We start from the raw sequence: 15,410 nt of genomic DNA, 5'->3' as shown, positions 1-15,410 counted from the left end.
GAAGTGCAGACAAAAGTCCGGACATAACAGACAATGTACTATGTAGACTCTGCATGTGAGTGATCTTGTGGGTATGCCATCAGGTTTGACTTCACAGATACAAACCTCTTATCAGTGTGACCGACAGTGTTGAAGAGGAATGACTTTGGATTTAGAACTCATATATACAGTATAACAGCCACAGACAATCACCTCCTGTGAACATCATTGTCTGAAAGCTAGAAAATGTAAAACTAATCAATAGACAGAATTATGAGATACTGACATTTTGGGAAATACGCTGACTTGTTGTTGATTTTTGCCTGAAAGTTACATGTAGATGAGAAGATCGACACAGCTAATCATACAAAATACAGCATGTGTAATAGGGAGCTTTAGAGGGGCTGGTAGGTAGATTTTGTTATCTTTGAAAAGAGCCAGGCTAGTTCCCCCGGTTTCTAGTGTTTTTGTCAAGCTAAGCTAACATCCCACTGGCTACAGCTCTTATTTACCATACAGAACTGAGAGTGGTATCGATCCTCCCATCAAAGAAAGGAAACAAGCATATTTCACAAAATGTCAAACTATTCCATCAAAGGTTTTGGACGTATAGGTCATGCTGTGCATGCCTACATTATTGTGTGCAGAAACATATTTAATTTAGAACAAGGAAATATCTTTCATCCCTAAAGAAGTTGTTCCTGTATCTGCTCAAAGAGCTAACAGTTCTTAACAATATAGACTGAGCTGTCACAAGGCCTACAATGCACACCCAAAGCTCAATGACATTTTTCTTAAAGCGCTATAAATTCTTCTTCATATCCTTTCAGTGAGAAGCTATCCAACCATTCACAGCTTGCACGGTTGTTAAAACAGCTCTGTCCCTCCGTAGGTTTTGGCTGCAGTTCAGCGCGGAAGATGGACCTGGACCCGGTTCAGCCATCTCTATAGACAACGTCTCTTTCAGCATGGACTGCTTCTTGGCATGTGAGTAGAAAGAGTTTTCCACTCTAACTTCATCGGACCTTGGTTGAGTTAAAGTACTTCTTTGACCGATAGCCTGATTGATTGACCATGACAAGCACAATGGGGGAAAACTGGATTGCTCTGAAAAGTGTTAACTTCAGACAAACTTAAGTAAACATTTAGTGACCTAAGCAATTTAATTAGTAATCAAAACAGGTGTGCCCTATGTTCATGTTGTACAGAGATAAGATTTGACTGAGCGGCAGTTTTGTACTCTCTGAAGCATTCACCAAGGATGCACTTAACATTGAAATTCCCTTGACATAGACATAATATAGTGCTCAGAACTTCTTTTTTTTTCAATTCTGAGTAAAAGCGCTTCAAATATTATCTGAAAATCCTAGCAAGTCTACTACTCCCTTAGGTATGATATCTTTATTAAATTAACTGCAGTTTTGCGAAGAGATTCATCAGTAAAACTTTTTGTAATTAATATATATTATTACGTTCTTTTAGCACACTCTCTTTGAGAACTTTTCATGTGTCGTGAAATGTCAGAACAGTTCAAATCCGCCACAGTATAGCTTGCTGACTGACACGGGCTAATGTTCGAATGTTGCACTGCAGACTTATAAAGGTCAAGCCTCACGTCACCTTTCCGGATACTTCTGTGTTATAATTGAGATGGTGCATCAGTATAAAAAAACAAGAGTGTGATGACAACCAAGTCTGGCGTCTGGAGTATGAAAGGTTGGGAGTTCAGTGCCTCCCTCCATCTCAGAGAAACTGTTTGAGAGCAGTGACAGGAATAGTAATGGAAACGTTGTTAAAATGAAACAGGGTTAAAGTGACTACATCCTGGCCAAGAATTAGATTCAAGAGGCAAGGGCTTTTCATGCTGGCCAGGGAGATTATAAGAAGAAAATCAAAAACTGTCATGTTTTTTCGTCCAAGGTGAGAAGTATGGTGGCAATACTAGAACGATTAAAGTGGCAACAGAAAAACTTTTCAACTTCTCCAATGTAGAATTTCTAAGTGGTATTATTGTTGTGGCACTGTTGTAAAGACAACCAGTGTTGATCTGATACAACAGAACGTAGTAAGCGTGACATTCATTTTAGAATGGCCACCACAAGAAAAGGTGTTCTTTGTTTAGATTATGAAATGGATATGGAATCATAGATATTTGCATCAAGCTGATAGTGTTAGCATTAGCTAGCATTGTTACGATTATTAAACGGACAATTCATATTTTCGAGCAGCCTGGCTTCCTTGTAGCCCCTGGTTCGTTTTCAGGCTGCAAGCGATAGGTAGCGGTAGCATTAGCAACACTGCTACTGCTAGCTGCCTGGCTACTGTACAAAGAAACTACCATAAGAATCCCAATTTAAACTCAAAACCTAGATCTTAGTTCTATGACAAAGGAAGGTTCAATTCAATTTATTTTATTTTTGTACAGCCCAAAATCACAAATGACAAATGTGCCTCAGAGGGCTTTACAATCTGTACACATACAACATCCTCTGTCCCAGGACCCTCACATGGGAACAGGAAGAACTCCCCCAAAAAACCTTTAACGGGGAGAAAAGAGGGAGAGACCTTATGGAGAGCAACAGAGGAGGGATCCTCTCCCAGGATGGACAGAAGTGCAATAGATGTCATATATACACATTCAAAGGTTAAAACTAGTGAAAAAAAAAAAATATATATATAGAGCATTTATATTTTTCAGAGAGATCGTCCATGTGGCGGACAGAATTACAGAATGAAAGCGAGGCTTACAAGGAAGCCTATCTAATTATTATCTAGTTATTTTATCGCCATCACATTGCGCAATCAACATTTCACATCAAAATGGTAAAAGCTAAAGACATATCTATTGTCACTATAATGTCACTACAACGTTAAAAGCTGTTCAGTTGTGATTAATTAAAGATATTTAGTTGACAGTTTTCATTCAAATCTACAATAATGGATGATGTTTTTGTTGAGTTGAATCATTGATCACAGATCTAATAGCAACACTATCGCCATAACTGTAAAATACAATCAGATGACATGAGGTCATCTGCTGAATATGATGTGAGAAATTGCTGATTGGTCCGGGCTGGAGCAGATCGTCCTCTATCAGCATTGGCTTATTGGGTCGATGACTCTTGATTGAAAGAGATGACATTTTCCAGAAGATATTTGCACACCAATTTGTGTTTTATGTCCTTCAGAGCGGCAGCAAGGATCCTCTATCCACGCTTTGCTCACTTCCATTACCTTCAGCCACACTTGACAAAGCCACTTTTTATCGCCCATCAGTCAGACCAGCTGATGGGAGATGCCGAAGCTCAGCAAAAAGGCGTCGCTTCCAAGAGTGATCACTGTGAGTGATTAGCATGATAGATCCCAGAGCGTCATGACACAACCCCAGTAATGTGTTTCGGTGGGAAAACATACTGTGAACACATCATGCAGAGGACCAGCCATCCGTGGCCTTCTCTTGGCTTTAGTGGGATTTATAGTTTGGCAAGCCCGTGTGATGATGCGGCCGTTGCCCTTCAGGTGTTGGACCTGGTTTGTTGGTTTGATTATTTCATCTTCAGCAGCATCAATAAATGAGTTTATTGTGTTAGACAGCACAGGAAGTTCATCTTTTGGTCTCTGCCCTGTGCCATCACTTCTTTTCTGCCTCCCCCCACCATCACACTGTGAATGTGCCCCCTCAGTAGCTGGGCGCTGACATCACTGGATTGCCAATGCAACACTCCTTTCGAAGATTGGGGTGGAAATAATTGGATTTTCTCAAACTGTGTTTTAGCCACACACACAACCACACACAAAGAGTTGTATCCATGTTCAATGAGGATCCAGTTAGTTTCTCCACTCCAGTTATGTGCTGTTAGTTGGCTGTTGCATCGGTGTTATCTGTCGTGGTAACTAGTGTAATACAAGTACGGATTACTGAAATGTACTCATTTCAGTAATTCTGCAGCTGCACCTGTGGGTTATGAGAAACGCAGAGACACACCACTGACCAGTAAGTACAGATGCTCAACATTCCTCAGTGGGTTCACCGTGATGACATTACATTAGCGCTAATTAAAAGCACCTTATTAAAATGGTGGTCTCTCCCAGGTCTACCAGCCGCCTTTAGAGTGTTCACAGAAGCAGTGCATGCAAGGTTACAGATTAGGAATCCAAAAGTACAGTTCGTTTTCTTGCATTTGAGAAAAAGGCCATGTAGTAGAATAGTTCTGATTGTTGTGTGGATTTTCCTCAGGACTATTGCAATTTTAAGATATTTTAGGTTCCCCCCCACCACCCCCATGGCTTGCCTCCGGTGGGCTTCGGGCAACTTACGGCGGCCTGTTAATGACCAGTGACAGCCACGCCGCCTGTTGCCCTGCCCTCTGGTTCACACTGCTCTGTGGTGGACCAGCTGAGTCCTTCTGCTGCTGCAGCAGCATACCAATGCTGCATGCTCCGACTCTGTCTCCTCCGTAGCCCTGCTGCAGCGTGTATACCCCCCCTGCTCAGAATAACAATGCGGTGAGCCTTATTAGCGACTTTGTAGAAGATGTAAAAAGTTGCTGAACTTGCTGCGTACACACAACCCATCTAAGGGCCTTACAACCAGAGGGACAGGGTTGTGCAGAAAGCAATCAAACGCACTGCAGTGACTCGTGCGTGGTATTTGATCCATCAAATCTGCACATTAACTCTATCTGTTTCAAAACTCCCAAGCGGTGGTGACTTAGACGATGATATTTATTTGAGGATTACAGGGCGAGGGAATGAGCTATTGATTTTCTAGGTGGCAGATTTTAGGTAAGCAATGCTGAGTTTATTTTTTATTTTTTTCAAGCTTTGAGGACAAAGTTACAAAGATGTTGTTCCAGTAGAGACAGCACTTTAATGATATTTATCACCCAGAGGACCACAGGTGCAGTTTCAACTCGTGCACAAATAACATTGATGTCAAGCTGTTTGCTCTGAGTTAAAGCAGGTTTTCTCGGACCAAATGAAACATTGCCAGCCAGTTGCTTTCCAAACCTTTCAGCTGTTGAGGGAGCCCCCTGCCATATTGTCATAAACGGTGAGCCTTCAGCCTGAGGTGACAGGGGAACCGAGACAGAGATGAGGGAGTGTTTTTGCAGTAAAATGATTACAGAGATAAAGATGAAAGGTCCTGCTTCTGTCCCCTGACACCGCCAGATGACGGCGGAGAAGGCGGGGCATGATTTGTTCTCACCAAGGAAGCAAATGACACTATGTGGGCAACTCGTCGGCTCGTCGCAATTAGGAAAACTTGTACTCGTGGTCGGATTTCTGCTTCGATATTCCCCTCATGCCACTCCGTTCTTTGAAACACCACCTGCTCGACAGTGGGTTGTCCAGGAGTAGTTGTGGCTTACAAGAGCAAAGCAAGTAAAAGAAAGCACTCTCACGGAACCTTTAAATCATCCTTTGCTGCCTGTTTACCATCCATGGGAAACCCAATAGAGACTATCAGTGAGCTACAGAGCAAACAAACTGTTTTTCTCCACTCGCCATATGAAATGCAAATAGCCCCTGAAAGCATGTAATCTTCCTCTCAAAAGTCAGTTCCATATGCAGAACAGAAATGGAGCTTAATATGCGGATCATACGCACATAGAGTGTCATTTACAATGCATTGTTTGCATGCCTCAAGTATCTACACAATGCACATTGAGAGTGTTCAATGAAAAGGCTATAAAGATGGATGGCCCCCATTTGTGTTGATAGACTGAAGCATTGAGGCAGCGTGACGTGATTCTTATTGTTCTAAAGTCGGCTGGAGCCTCTTTGGGTGGCTTATCCGGCTTTGATTTAAAAACAAAGTTATAAATCAGAGACAGACTAGCAGAATAGCAGCATGGTCAAGATCTGAGCCAATGCCCTTGTTTAGTGTCATAGCATTGAACGCTGGCTGCACTATCAGCGCCGTGAACCTTATCTGACTTCTCTGAAATAATCTCACATCTTCTGCTTGGCTCAACAAGGGTCATCGAGCAACAGAGCCACAGAGCCACAGAGCGGCTTTTTCTACAGAACGTAACATCAAAGAAATGAGACGCTGAGACAGAACTCCTCAACAAAACGTGGCCTTTCTTTGGAAACAAATTCAGAGTCACAGACACATTTATAGCAGCTCGGCTGAACACATCTGGGTTCTCAAAATAAGAGAGTTTGTCAAGTGGGAATGAAACATTTTTTTTTTGTGCAACAAGTTGAAGGAAACGGTGCGCGCTCTGCAATATCTTTCGTGGGGGCTATAACAGCTTACACATATATAATCCACGGTATGTAAATTGATGCACATAATGCAGATTAAGTTTTATTTTCACACTTTTTTGACCTTTTGTCTTTTGGGAAAGTGTTAATTTTTTGTACATCGTAAAGATGAAACTATACTATCCACTAGGGTCTAGGTGAGGTACATTTACATCAACAGAGGGTGTAGCGATCTCGCAGAGTCCAGGAAGTAGTACTAACAGAGCTCCAGTATGCATCTGTGATGTCCGAAGCTTTCCATGTACTTGGACGTATAGCCTAGGCTTAATACAGATATGTTTGAAATGTTCCTCAGTTTAATTTAGAAGAAACGTCTCATCATGCATTTTTTTGTTGTTGTTTTTTGTACCAAACTCACACCGAACCATGACTCCGAAATCGGAATATAGACCGAACTGTGACTTCTGTGTACCAATAAAGAAAATAGCTATTTTATTTGAGGGGTTTTGTATTTTGTCCTGTAGGGTGTTTGCAATGCTGTTGTTGGACATTGATTTTTGTCATTTCAGCATTTCCTGTTCTGGAGAACAATTTTGTTATGTTCAGCTGACGGGGTTGCATTGATTGTTCCTGCAGCCTGTGCAGTTCTTGATCAGATGCGGCAGCAGATTTCTTTAACACCGTCCGGGCCAACCTCCAGACCACTGATCGCTGTGCATGGGCCTACTCAAAGAAAAACGTTCATCCGTGCAGTGATATACCCAAGCATCCATGGGAACTCCTGCTTCTCTGCCGTGACTGTCTTTCCACGTCAACATCCAACCTTTATATCTCCTACTTTAACATCTTTAGAGAAAAAAAGTGTCTATCTCCAACCGTTATATCCAATCAGCCAGCCGTTTGCCTGGAAGACTTAATTCTGGGAGAGAATTTGAGGTTGAGGAGGGGGAGATCAAAGTACCAGGGAGCTTATGATCTCGATCCTGGGAAATGGCTGTAGGCTTGATAACACCCCGACTGAATGTGCCTACCCATCTACTATATGAACGGACAGAGAGATGGAGGAGTGCTGGATTTTATGCATTCCACTCAAATGAAAAAAAGAATGACCCCTGCTGGTGGGTCCACATTTCCTGTGCCGGTGAGGGGGTCTGCAGCCGCTGTGCGCGTTCAGTTCGTCAGCGTTAACAGCAACAGGATTCCATTGCTGCACATGAAGGCGATATAGCACTGCCCTCTTTCAGTAATTGAATTATGTTTCTTTTTCAGCCAACGGTGAGTTTCCACCTGTGGTCGCCAGCTCAACCAGGCTGCCCTTCAGCTCTACGCCCCCGTCCATCGGAAGCCCTTTGACCTTCCCCACCACAGATTACTGTAAGTGTGAGCTTGATTACCACGGTTCATCCTCCACCCTCAAGGAGAACACTCTCCCAACTGACATTGTCTGTTCTCCTACTGTCTCTCTCTCGTCTTTTTGACACTCTCCTACGCTCACACACACACACACACACACACACACATTAATGATTCACAATTACTCTGCACACGCTGAGCACGGCACCATACGTGGGCTGCAACAAAGTAAGTGTGCCCCCTACTGGTCTGCACCACGTCCACCATCTGAGTGAGTTCTGCAGAGATCTCCTTTGGCATTAAATGGAGCAGGACGAGCAGTTTTGAAGTCTAAAATCCTCCAATTTGTCTCCAGAGAATGTCAATGGAGCCACTTACAAAGACTTGACATTTTCCACCTCGCAGTCTCTCTCTTCCCAGCTTCAAAAGGGTAAAGACAAGCAGAGATTCAATTTCTATATTTATAGTCATAAGTTAGAGTTACTCTCGTATCAAAAATGTTCTGAGACACATTTCCTCAGCTAGTAGCTTTGAAGTGCTAGAGGTACATAGTGTGACTGGACTTGGAGATATCAGCCACTACCATTTTAGTGTAACACTGCTACTAGCACCCATTCATACGTTGAATGAATGTGAATTTTTCTCATTTTCAGTGACTTTGAGGACTTGTTTTCCAGTCCAAACAGATGGTTTGACTGTGTCCTCACACTCCACCATTGTAATAGCATTCATCTATATCTTGTTTTCTCTCCCAGGCGGCATTAAAGGCTTTTATGACATTCATACGCTGTTAAAGCCCAACAAATCGATTTTGTAGGGTGCTGAAGCTTGCCTTCTACTCGAAACTGGTTAGAGGAATCACACTCACACTTCGGCCCTGAAAGAACGACTGCTTTGCATTGTCAAGTTGCCCCTGAGCACACACAGAAACCGCAGCCAATCTACCATGAGCCGACAGTACCGGAGAAAAAAAAGATATTGCTCTGTTGTCTATTTTTGTTATCCACAGAAGTTAATGCTGAGAAGCATTTCTACAACAGTGAAGACAATTTACTTGCAGTCTTTTCCTTATAGATAAATAAAGATCCAAAGCGTAACTCCAGCGACTTTATCAGTTGTATAAAGTATTTTGTGGCTCCAAAAGCAGCTGCGTGAGACTGACAAATGTCCTCAAATGATGTCACTTGAGTCAGAGTCGGGTAGCTCTGAATGAGAAACAATCTGGACCTCCCCAGCCTCCTCCTCATGTCTAATTGAGGCTTACTGCTGCTACTAGCCGCCACTAGCAAAAGAGTTGCATTGTAGGTAATGTAGGCGATCAGGTTTGACAAGGAAGAAGAATGTGTGGAATTAAAAATAAGCTTACATCTGCCTCTGCTGCATCAGTTCTCATCCAGTTTAGTTTTTTTTGTGATGCTAAATCAGTGTAGTGCTCCTTGAAGCCTGAACAGCCGGCTGCCTGCACCGTTGATTAAACAGGCAGCACTCCTTCTGCTGAACAGCCACTGATAACGTTGCCTGACACAGAGTAGGGCTGATGGTCCGCCACGACAATGATGCTCAACGGCAGACCAATGCGGACCAATAGTCAAGTGTGTCCGGGCCCCAACGTGTTTGCGCAGTGACTCGCCTGATTGAATGTCTGTGATGTGCGCCACTCTTTGGTCTCGGATACGGCCTGTTTATCTCTCGAAGGGTCAAGCAGGAACAGTAAAAGACCAGACGTTAACGTTCGGCCAGCTGACATGATTTGATAACGTGACAGGATTACGTATTGAAGCGGAGCCACAGGCGTGACTCCGTCAGCAAACAATGGCTTCTCAGTCTATCAAGAAAAGCTTTTATGCTGAGCCGGGGGTATGGCAATTCTGGAAACATTTCATATGCACTTCTATATAAAAGGTATTTCATATAGTAGGGGAGTTTGCTACCAGGATGTAGCTGCAAGGGCAGCAGCAAAAAGGCTATTTGAATGTGCTTACACAGGTAATACTCGGTGTGGTTACAATAAAGCCTGCAGAGAGATGGGACTGTGAGATCACACTGCTCTCGCCCCTGTGATTATCATAGATATTAACTCAGGAGGGGGACGTGGAACGTGCAGTTATACATTGGCCATTTCAAAGACAGCCGTGAGCGTTTAACATTCGCCGCGTGTCTTCACTTCACCCATTCCGGAGCTGCTTTGACATCTGCGTGGCAGGACGGCAAAGCCTGATGGGGGGGGGGGGGGGGGGGGGGTCTCAGCAGACCTGTCACTCTAACAGGGCTCCTCCTCTTCCCCCGACACGCTCAATGATCAACACCACCAAAACGTCCCCGCCTCTCGTCTCCTCTCCCTCTCCACTCAATCTTTCCTTCTGGGCCTCTGCACTTTTTGTTTCTCCATTTGTTTCCTATCTTCTCCGTTTAGAAGCTGCCGCTGACTGTCTGTTAGTTCACATTACTGCCCTCCCACCTCTTGCTGTCAGTCTTCTTTTTTTTCACCCACCTCATCCTGCTGCTCTTTTTTTTCTTCTCCTTCACCCTGACTTCACCTTCATTTCGTTTAATATTATTTTCCCCTCATCTCCATTGATTCCCCGCTATTCTGGCAGCTTTCATTTCCCACCAATGCGCTACTGTGTGGCACCCGCCTCTCACTGCTGACTCATCATTTGCTCTCAGGAAGAGGGGAGAGTGAAAAAAGTCAACCGAGATGAGCTTGCTTCCCTTTATTTGTGTCATTACCTCACCTGATGGGAAAGGAATGCGTCGCTAACCTCAAAATGAGCTCCAGGCTCATTTTTCTCCGGCCATTTAATGTATGAGCGTGTGTGTGTGTGTGTGTGTGTGTGTGTGTGTTGCTGTGTGCGTGGGTGTATGTCTGTGGGTGTGCGATTCACAAAGATTAGTGTTTTCACGTTCTTATGAGATGATACAAGAGCTTTACACAATAGGCTGTCAGGGTGCAACAAAGCATCATCATATTTACACCTCATCTGCAAAAAGCGTAGCAGGATGTACGAGCATTAGCGTCTTTGAACAGACAGCCCATTTTCAAATCAAGGTGTTCCACTTCCGCTCACACAACAACGGGCGACGACAACAACAAAAAACAAGAGTTCTGTTGAGTAGATGAAAACTGCCGTTGAATCAAAGACAGAAGGGATGGTGATTGAAGCAATCCAATTGGCTCTTGAAAGTAACCGACAGCAGATGTTGCTCTGTGCAGAAGAAGTAGTTTTGGCCCTTACGTGCTCGCTAATTAGCGGCAGAGTGGAGATGCGTGTCTGTGCTCCGTTCCGTACTCGTTCGTAAACACTGGCCTGTGGCAGTCAGTGAGCTCGTTGTTGTTTCTTTGAGTGTTGGAGGGGGAACATTCGTCACTAAGGCAGATATGAGACTGATAACGAGCAGTGCCACGCAAAACAGGCTTTTGTAATTAATTGGACTCGGGTGCCTCATAAGCTTTGTATTTAGCATTCAGATCCACGCACGCAAGCCTTGATCCGTCTTTCTAATGGCCGGACCAAGGAGGACAACTGTCACTGGATAAGGAGGATACATGCTAAGAGAGGAACGCGGCGCAGAGGTAGAATGCATCCAGAAGACATGTAATATCATGCAAACACGAATTATCATGTGTATCAGGCAGTAATTTAAGCATACAACTCTAGAATTCAAAACAACAAGCACATAGATGTAGAGGGAGAGTTTGTTATCTTTTATTGTTGAGCATTGAGACTAAATCAGGGTCTGATTATCAGATTGAATTGCCTTTTCATATCCTGTTTGTGTGGAGGGGTTATTTGGCCTCAACTGATCGGCAGTGACTGACATTTCAATCAGGAGAGACAAGCGAACGAAGAAAAGATAATTGTTTGTTGTAAACAGATGATGTGTGATGATAAAGTCTCGACAGAGACTCTTTTGGCCCTCAGACTCCTCAGGGAGGTTTGTAACCGCAGGCCGTCTGTGGTGGTTGATGATTCTGCTGAGACTGGTTGGCTGATGAGGCGGACGGCTCTGCGATGGGGAGGTGGAGGGACGCGTGTAGCAGCAGCATGAACGTACTGAAGGCAGAGAGAGAATCTTATTTTAAGGAGACAGAAGCAAGATGATAGGCTGACAATGTAGGTGTATCTCGGTGCGATTGGATGGATGTGAACAGCTGATCACACGATTGACAGCCACAAACGATGACAGCAAGGAGATCATGAGGGATCATGAGCAGAGTGAGAGGATGGCATGAAGCATGCAAAAGTATGACCTCACAAGTTGAATTTTTGCTCGAACCTAATTTGTCATGTTGAAGAGTTATCTGGATTATGCTGAACCAACATTTTGCTTAAAGGAATGATACCAAACGTTAAAGTTATTTCCACTGGTGTACCTGCAGGAAGATGACATCCTCAAGCTCAGCAAGGCGTTCACATCAAAAACAGCTTTGGCAAACAGGGCTGTGTAGATGGGGGGCATGCTGCTGCAGGCACCAGTGAGATAATGAAATACGATCCACAGAGTCCAGCTTAAGCAACAGAGTCGAACCCTGAGTTCAGACACCAAGACTCCTTACAGCAGTTTATAATACTCTGGGGACAGGATTTTACAACTCCCGGAAGTTATTATAGCGGCCGATGGATTTCCGATGTTTTCGTTGCAGTAAAAGTTCAGCCTGGTTCAGCTGTGCTTGATGGACGACTCAGTGTTGTTTGGCCTGAGCCCCATGCGTTGGCAGCCCTGCTGTGTTGACCGTCCGGCTCCGTTAAATGAATGGAAGGACTGTGTTGTTTTGTTTTTTTGCAGGGCTATTGTAGGTCTGAAAGTAGCCTAACTGGGGAAAGAAGTGATCTGGCTTACCCAATCATGCCTGAAGTGAAAATAAACAAAACATGAAGGAATGTATGCCTCAGAACTGCAATCAAACAGCAGTTTGACGCAACACGCCTTCTCGTGCCGAGATGATCGTTTTTCATAAAACTGAAAGTCTCATTCTGGCAATTTAAAAACAATTCCGAGGCCTAACATGGGTGATGAAACGCTTGTTTACTTGTTACTGATCGGCCCAAGGACTGCCTTTGTCATTCCTAAAGAATGACATGTTTACTGTTGCCTTGTGTTAATAATGTTCTGAGGAGATAAAGACTGCTGGAACGTTGCTGTCAGTATTGTAATCCAATCAAGAGACGTTTTTCTTTTTCTACACTCTGAGTCTCTCCATTTCTGTCTCTCAATTTCTCACCGATGACAGCGTGCACAGCGTCGCCCCTTTTTTATGGAGGCCAGTGTTTGTTATGATGATGGTGCACCACCGCCGGCAAAGTTCACAGTAACGGAGATTCATATAATAGTCAGACACAGTCAGAGTCTCCCCAGGGATGTTTGTGTATGCGTGTGTGTGTGTGTGTGTGCTTGTGTGTGTGTGCGTTCATGTGTGTGTGTTACAGGTCAGAGGGGCTGGCTAGTGTGCAAATCACTTATTAGAGAAGACTATCATCTGTGGGAGCACATCTTGTTTTGCTTGTTCTGCCAAGTGCCTATCACAGAACGGCTCATTACGCTAGTTGGGTGGTGTGTTTGTGCATGTGGGATTGTGTGGTGGTGTGTGTGTGTGCATTAGAACTCACACATATTGATGGACCAACAAGATCGATCAGCCGGGTTGAAGTGTGAAACCAACCGCACCCTGGGGAGACGGAGAGAGAGAAATTGAAAGGAAGACTTCATGCTATCTTCGACACCAGCGGCGCTGTTGTCAAAAAGTCACTTCTACAAATAAGAAAAAACGAAATGAATATAGACCATCCAGACTCTAATCTGACGTTCACTCCTTTCTCTTCAGCATGTCCCACCTTGACTGATTGCCATCCCAGAGTATCCCATTAAGTAGAGTAAGATTCACATCTAAAGCATCATTTGGCTTTGGAGGCTTTTCTGCTCCAGTGATGGATTTATTCCCAACAGACTTAACTCTTTTTACCTCGTTAGGTATTGAAAATACTGACGTGAGGGATCAATTTACTTTAGCTGGATGGGAGCCAGCCTCCAGTACACCCCACAATGTTTTTTAGTTTTTTTAAACAGGTGGAGTGCATTTGCTAAGACCAGGCTGAACTCCAAGTTGTGCTCGTACCAAATTGCCTCTTGACACAACGGGTTCTCTCTCCCAACTCATACTAAACTAACCAAAGGTTGACTACTAGTCACTCACTAGTCATGTGACTCGTGTGTCACTCACTAGTCATGTGACTCGTGTGTCACTCACTAGTCATGTGACTCGTGTGTCACTCACTAGTCATGTGACTCGTGTGTCACTCACTAGTCATGTGACTCGTGTGTCACTCACTAGTCATGTGACTCGTGTGTCACTCACTAGTCATGTAAGTCGTTAACAGTCAAATTAACGTCAACCATGCTCTTTTCCTAAACCTAACTAACTAAGGGGTTTTGTTGCCTCAGCCTAACTTCTTGTGAAGACGGATGAAACTGACACGCGATCCAAAACTAAAGCTAGAGGGGTACATAGAGGCTTTATTATGAATCCCACTGCCTTTCTTGGCAGGACCCGCCCTGTGTAGACTTCAAGCGCGAGGATTAGGCATCCATGTTCACCGAGGTATCAGTGACCTGATTTGTTCCGGTACTTCACCCTGACCAGGCGAAAACCTCCCGTTCTGAAAAGTAAAGCCAATGCGGAACTTGCATTCTCTCTACTGGCCAGCAGGGGGCGACTCCTCTGGTTGCAAAAAGTATTCTGATGGTATGGAAGTTTTTGACAAAATTACTCAAGTTCTCACTTGATTTATTACCTCAGTAAACATTGTAAACACAAGTATATCGTCTCAATTGCTAGTTTCAAGTCTTCAATACGGCATGATGTCCATTTTGTAAATTATTGTTCCATTTAGAGTCAAATAGAAGCAGGGCATGCTTTAGGGTGTGGCTACCTTGTGATTGACAGGCCGCTACCAGAGCGGTAAACAGCATCTCTACCACAGCGTCACTCCTCCGCAGTCCAAATATGCTCATTTGCTTTCACTGGTTGCAAAAAAACAAGATGGTGACGGGCACAATCCAAAATGCCAATGGCCAAAATGCCGAACTCAAGGCTTCAAAACCGCAGTCCACAAACCAATGGGTGACGTTAGACGACTACGTCCAATGGGATTTATATGGTTTTGATGAGTTGGGAGCGGGAATGTGTTTGGAGACAGAGGTTTGAACCCAACCAATCGCGAGGACCAGATTGACAAAAGGAATGCTCAAAAAGCCCACCCAGGTTTCTACATTATGCTATGTCATCATTTAACAGCCACCTGGGATGACTGCCTTTTCTTGGCTTTAAAATGATTACATCCCAAAAACTCATTACTACTTTTCTCGTGAAAGCACAATTTCTCTCTGTAACTCAACTGTGTATAATTAATGAGAAAATGGGGTGTAATAAAATATTGTTGTTCTAAGGTACACACACACACACACACTTGCAAAAAATAGCAGCTTCCTGTCGTCATTTTCCAAAGTCAGAGAAAGCGGACTTTGGCGAGAAATCCTTGTAAATACTGGGATCCCAATTCCTGGGTTTCAACTCTAATAGGTGCCACACAGCAGGCAGCTTGAACTGGGAAAGGTGTTGCAGTGAGAGCATCATAACTTTAAGTTGTACTCCTGAGACTAATCTCACGCCATCTCTTCTCTTTGCTGTGTATCCTGTCTTCATTTAATCAGTTTACTACTGCATCTTTGCTTGCCAAATTTAAATAAACAGCAAGGCCGCTCTGTATTGTATCTAATCACAAACAGTGGACAGAGAGAGAGAGAGAGAGAGAGATGCGCTTCATGGACGGGTGTCTTCCCCACTGCTCTGTGCTCGCAAGCCTTAA

At 43.9% G+C, this 15,410-nt stretch overlaps 1 protein-coding gene across 1 annotated transcript in view; it reads left to right on the top strand.

Moving 5' to 3' along the window:
* The window catches only part of alk (ALK receptor tyrosine kinase), a gene marked incomplete at both ends in the record, with an annotated part of 222,817 nt that overhangs the window by 172,105 nt on the left and 35,302 nt on the right, over window positions 1–15,410 (top strand). Inside the window, 2 exons of the mRNA XM_079174739.1 lie at window positions 872–966; window positions 7,462–7,566. Coding sequence (XP_079030865.1) covers window positions 872–966; window positions 7,462–7,566 — 200 coding nt within the window. The remainder of the gene's footprint in view (window positions 1–871; window positions 967–7,461; window positions 7,567–15,410) is intronic.

Source organism: Pholis gunnellus (assembly GCF_910591455.1).
Source record: "Pholis gunnellus genome assembly, chromosome: 15".
Classification (NCBI taxonomy): Eukaryota; Metazoa; Chordata; class Actinopteri; order Perciformes; family Pholidae; genus Pholis; species Pholis gunnellus.
This window is presented reverse-complemented; position numbering and strand designations above follow the sequence as displayed.